The sequence below is a fragment of the Chenopodium album genome, chromosome 21, assembly GCF_948465745.1.
Source record: "Chenopodium album chromosome 21, dcCheAlbu1.1, whole genome shotgun sequence".
Taxonomy (NCBI): Eukaryota; Viridiplantae; Streptophyta; class Magnoliopsida; order Caryophyllales; family Amaranthaceae; genus Chenopodium; species Chenopodium album.
Genome location: NC_137854.1, coordinates 41502403 through 41508402, shown reverse-complemented (window position 1 = coordinate 41508402; position 6000 = coordinate 41502403). Strand labels below are relative to the sequence as shown.

Below are 6000 nucleotides of genomic sequence, written 5' to 3'. Positions count from 1 at the left end.
TAAGTAAATTTAGGGCATGTTTTTATTGACTGAACTGAGCTGAACTAAACTGAAATGACTATTTTATAAGAGAAGGAAATTAGAAGCTGAACTGAGCTGAACTAAACTGAACTGAATTTCAACGTATGAGAACATGCCTTTAGTTTGATGACTCAATAGGAAGGGCGAAGGCACAACACATGATTCTAAGTTCGTAACAATGACATTTGTTATAAATATTTGCAACAAAATTCCGGCTTTGGTGACTAAAATAGTAAAGATGTAAACTTCAATTGGGATCGAAAAAATCAATTTTAATCAATACAATCCGCTACTTTGGATAAGTTTTATCAGTTCATGTTAGTTGATCTGTATGTATATTTTGCACATGCGTTAACAATGTACGTCGTACAGTCTATAGCAAAACGATTTGCGAGATCTGCAACATCTCCATCATATGTGTGTATAATTCCGAAAAGCATATCCGATACACATTATTCGATTTGGCCACAAGTACCTAACAAACATATGGAATATTGGAGTATAATAACACTAACATGGTGCAGGGTAATAAACAACAAATGCAACAGAAAACATCAAGATTCTGATAGAATCATATAAAAATCATATAATTAACCAACTATATTAATAAATTATCAAATTGGGAGAAGAAAAAAGTACATCAAAAATTGGTGTAATAATATATGAGTAATGTCTAAACACTATGTACAAAGTACTAATGACTAGTACTGGAAGATTATAACAGATTTTGTGACCCAATTTGTCAAATATTTTTGTGTAATTAAAAAAAAATTAAACTAGTAATTAATGATAGATTTAGTAGAGAGGAACAGGGAAACGTGGCGGCTTAGGAGGTTTGTTAGGAGTTGGAATTGGAGCGTGCTTCTCTGGACGAGGTGGTTCACATGGGCATGGTAACGCTATGAACTTTGCTATGTTGTCACCTGGCATTATCACCGGCAAGCTTTCGTTTTGTTGTTGTTTCTGCATTTTCAACCAATGAAATCCATCAATAACAAACATATATTACCAATCTATTAAACGATTTCATCAAAATAAGTGAAAATAAGATTAACATATTATTAACTAAAACGGAGTATTACTATAAAAAAAAGTAAAATTTCAATTACTTTTGACGGAAAAATGTGGATGATTAAAATTATTGTATCTCTGTAAATAATTTCATATTACTGTATTACTTATATAAAATAAATAAATAAAATTAAAAAAAAAAAACATGAAAAAACTTTTGAAACTATAAGTGATAATTAAAGAAAAAAGACAAAAATGTGAGAAAAAGTTTCCAACACTTCTTTGGGCGATAATTTACTCAAGTCAATATTTACTGCTTCTATATCTTTCAATAACTAAAATAGCTCTAATAGCAGTAAATAATGCCTAAAAAATACTACCTCCGTTTCTTTTTAGTTAACATGTATTCCTTTTTAGGAAGTTTTTTTTAGTTGACAGTCTTGACACATTTGCTTTTGGGGTAACTTTTTTACCTTGCATTTACAAGCTACCCCACTTGCTTTTTCATTCTCTCTCACCCTCTCTCCTCTTCTTAATATATGTGCTTAAATCAAACGCGTCAACTAAATAGAAACGGAGGAAATAGCTCTTTTAGCGTGAGTTGTGTGTGAAAACAGAATACCAAAAAAGACTTTTCCAGAAACATTCTGTATAACAAATCTGAATTGGATTAATTATTTTATCCATCAATAACTAATACTACGTATTTCCTTTCACTCAACTACAAATGGGACAATATAGATTGAATTCTAGTGAAAATGAAGCCTAAAAAGAAAGAAACGTAAGTATCTTCTTAAATCAATAACACCAATTTTTTAAGACGTAATTTTAGGAGAAAAAAGTATTTGAAAAAGCCAGCTATCACCGAGTGTGTGAGTTCTTGTGGGGTCACTTTGCTATTATTTCATTATTTGGTGCCATTCATAATTTCATATTGATCAATTTATTATTTTATATAACCCACTAATGATAATTTTTCTTCAAAAAACCCACTCATGATAATTAATTAAATATAAAAGAAAATTAAATCATTTTTATCGCGAAAAATAGCCTAAACCCTAAAAAAAAAAAGTTATTTGTCACATTTTAACTTGATAAGTTTGGACTACTTGTAAAAACCAAAAAAAAGTTTGGGAGTAAAAAATTAACGAAACAACATACTCCGTGGTCCATACTTACCAAGAAATTAGGGTTGTTGGGTTTAGCAGTGTCATGATTAGCAGCTTCAAGGTCAAGATCATCAACATAAGATTGACGAAGAGATCGAAACTTATCCCAATGATAACAGCAAGAGAAAATACCACTTAAACTAAAAATGACAAGCAATAACAAAGCAGTGCCAAGTGGAAAACCAAGGGACGGTCGAGATGCGTCCGAGTGGTACTGGTGATGATGAACCACTGGGGTTGCAGGGGCGTACACCGGACTGTGCTCCATCGTATAATTTCTCTGGGAGAACCACAACTTTCTCTCATATATGGGCTCAACAGATGAAAATAAATACTACAGTAGTATGTAGAATGTATTTTTGTAGAGAGAGAAATGAAATGAAATGAAATGAAGAGAGAGAAAGAGAGAGTTTGGGTTTGTTTGATGGAGCAGAGGAGGTGAGAGAGGGTTCAAATTTAAAGAGGGGAATTTCAGAGGAAGGCTACGTGTAAAGGTTCAATTGCTACTACTTGTCCCTGATGGAGTACGGAAGTGGGTCCTTTAATAGGTATTGTTTTTTTTTTTTAATTTATTATTATTTTTTTTAATCGTTTGATAAACTCTGAAGTACTTTAATTAATTTGTTGTTGGTGCACCCGGGTGCACCATGCGCATGGTGCACCCAAAAGAACATTTAGTATTTTTAAAAGAACATAGGTAAAAAAATTAACATGTTTTTATTTTTTTGCATTCTTCTCCTGCAATTTCTCACTCCTCTATCCCCTTCCTATAACTCTCTTTCTTGCTGTCATTTTCTCTCTCCTTTACACCATCGTTTTCATCTAATAATTTCAGTGAAGGTCTCAAATTGGTCTCACTTTGCTGTCAATCTCGTAATACTGGTACTTCTTCTACTGTTTGTGTAAAAATCATTTCCAAAGTACTCATTTTCTCTCTCTAGAACTTTTCTCTCTATCTTTTTTTATGTTTTTTTTAATAAAAAAATCAAAATAGCAAAATTGTTCATCTTCAAAGTGAAACCCAAGAAAAAAATTGAACTTATTTCAACAATTCAACCTTCAAACTTGAACAAATGGTGGATTCAAGTAAAATGTAAGTATAAATTTTATACATGCAAATTGTTTTTGTCAATAATATTAAAGTCAAAGTGTTTAATTTTGTAAATTTGGGGGTTTTTTTAAGAAAAAAATAATAATTTAAGCTATGAAGTACAAGTTGTTCAAAAAAGAAAAATTGGAGGAGAAAGAAAGAACAATTGGAGGAGAAAGAAGAATAGTAACGAATTGAAGCCGACTGGAAGATAACCAAGAAAGGTTAATTTTTCAAACACTAGCTTGTTCTTTTTATTCCATGTCTTTAGAATATGCCTAATGTTCTTTTCGGAAGTCATGTTCTTTGTCAAACATAAAGGTGGGCACGGGCCGTGCCGGCACGCGGGCGGCATGGGCCCGGCACAATTCCGGCACGGCGGCCCACCTGTGGGCCGTGCCGTGAACAAAATTTTGGAAAACGGCACGGGCACGGCACGAGGCACGGCGGGTGGCACGTGGGCCGGCACGGCCGAGCATGACACGGCACGGCACGAGGCTCGCAAGGCACGGCCCGGCCCGTGCCATATAGCCTTTGGAAACTATTGTTATTGGTTATCTTTGCAAATAATGTGATTGCACATGGTTTATAATACTGGTGTTATACTGTTGTTTAAGTTCTAATGTGTACATGACTGGTCTTTTTCTATCTTCATGATGCATTAACCATATTTCTATTAGTTTAGATGCCAATTTTCATAACAAATATTGCTTCATTTACCTTAGAAAATACTACTCTATAATCTTATCGTCAAGATTTAATATAATTAATTGTTGCAATGATAATGAATAATTTGAACTAATAATCTGATAACTAAAATTGGATAAATATACTTTGTAAACACTACTTGTTGATTTTAAAAAAAGTGTTGTAAACAGTAAATAACATTATCTTCAAATAGTGCAAGATGTCCGGTTAAATCGAGTCAATCAACTATGTGAATTACGTGTTGATTCTTTCAAAACTTACGTAAAAGCTAAACTTGGCTCTTCCAAAACTCGCGTAATAGGTAAGTTAGCTTAGTGACACGTAATCTAAACTCGGACTTGAATGGTTCAAATGCTCAATGCCACCATTAAGCCACAAAACATCCAATTTTGGCGGCAATGGCTCGTGATATTTTTGCTATCCAAGTCTCCTCTGTTGCCTCCGAAAGAGCTTTTAGTGCGTCGGGACGGGTTTTAGACGATAGAAGAACAAGACTAAAACCCGAAACACTTGAAATGTGTGTTTGCTTCAAGGATTGGTTGGATGCCGAAACTCGTTCCCTAGATCGTATTTATGCAGAAAACGATGACGATGAAGGAACATTGGGTTCTATTAGTTCTCAATCAACTTAATTGGCCGATGAACTTGAACCAAGAGAAGACGAAGACGAAGACGAAGACGAAGGCGAATACGAAGAATAATAATTCCATATTTACATTAAATACTATTGTACAATTTTTGTATTATCGAACCTCATATTCAGTATAATAAAATGAAGTTATTCACCAATTATTGTACGATTTTTAATTATCATTAATTTTTTGTATTATCGATTTATCGTACCGACTACCGGCATATAATAAAATAGTTATTCATCAATTTTTTATGTTTTCGGCTTATCGCACTTGCAATTTTTTTTATTATTATATGCATTGTTGTTTTTCGCTAAATTAATAAATTTTTTTATGTAAACTTAAACATAAATTATTTACATAAACATAAATTAATAACATTAAATATATAAACTTAAGTTGTACAAAAAAAATATATACCGATTTATTTTTAATATACATTTGATAAAAAAAAAGGCACGTGTTGGCCCACGGAACGGCCCGCCAGGCACGTGGGCCGTGCCGTGCCCTGGCTGGGGTGTGCCAAAATTTGGCACGGCACAGCATGGCCCGCCGCGAAGCCTGCACGGCACGGCACGGCACGATGCCCACCTTTAGTCAAACACAAACATGTTCTTTTGTTGAACACTATTATGGATGTTCTTTTTTCAAATACTAGCATGTTCTTTTTCTAACACTAGCTTGTTCTTTCAAACACTAACATGCTCTTTTTATTCCATGTTATTTTAAATTTGCCTAATGTTATTTTCGGAGGCCACGTTCTTTGTCAAATACAAACATGTTCTTTTGTTGAACACTATTATACATGTTCTTTTTCAAATACGTTCTTTCAAACACTAACATGTTCTTTTTATTCCATGTTCTTTAAAATATGTCTAATGTTCTTTTCGGAGGCCATATTCTTTGTCAAATACAAACATGTTCTTTTGTTGAACACTATTATGCACGCTGTTCTTTTTCAATTACTAGCATGTTTTTTTTTCAAACACTCGTTTGTTCTTTTTTTTTTCATGTTCTTTAAAATAAGCCTAATGTTTTTTCCGGGTGCACTATGTGCATGGTGCACCCGGGTGCACTATACTATTTTCAATAATTACTTATCCGTAATTTATTATTTATTTCACTTTCTTTCATATTTTAATACTTGTTCAGTTGTTTTTTAGAAAATTTTTTAATAATATATTACTTACAATTATTGATATGTACTCGGTCACAACGTATAATTGGAGTTATTTATTCATGGTTTTTTTTAGAAAATTTTAATAAAACAAATGAAGCGTAATAGAGCACAAATTGGACAACTTATGCATTTACAACCTAAAAAGAGACCAAAAGACCTAAAAGCAACTATAAGGCCCCGTTCTTTAGA

The 6000-nt window shown here is 33.0% G+C and overlaps 1 protein-coding gene across 1 annotated transcript; it reads right to left on the bottom strand.

The window, feature by feature from the left end:
- Nucleotides 1-561: 561 nt before the first annotated feature.
- Nucleotides 562-2617, bottom strand: LOC145602143 (uncharacterized protein At5g65660-like). Its single transcript, XM_081658311.1, has 2 exons — nucleotides 2212-2617; nucleotides 562-984 (listed from the first exon to the last, which is right to left on the bottom strand). Exons 1-2 carry the CDS (start codon nucleotides 2467-2469, stop codon nucleotides 817-819), a joined length of 426 nt encoding a protein of 141 aa, XP_081514437.1. The 5' UTR covers nucleotides 2470-2617; the 3' UTR covers nucleotides 562-816.
- Nucleotides 2618-6000: the final 3383 nt, after the last annotated feature.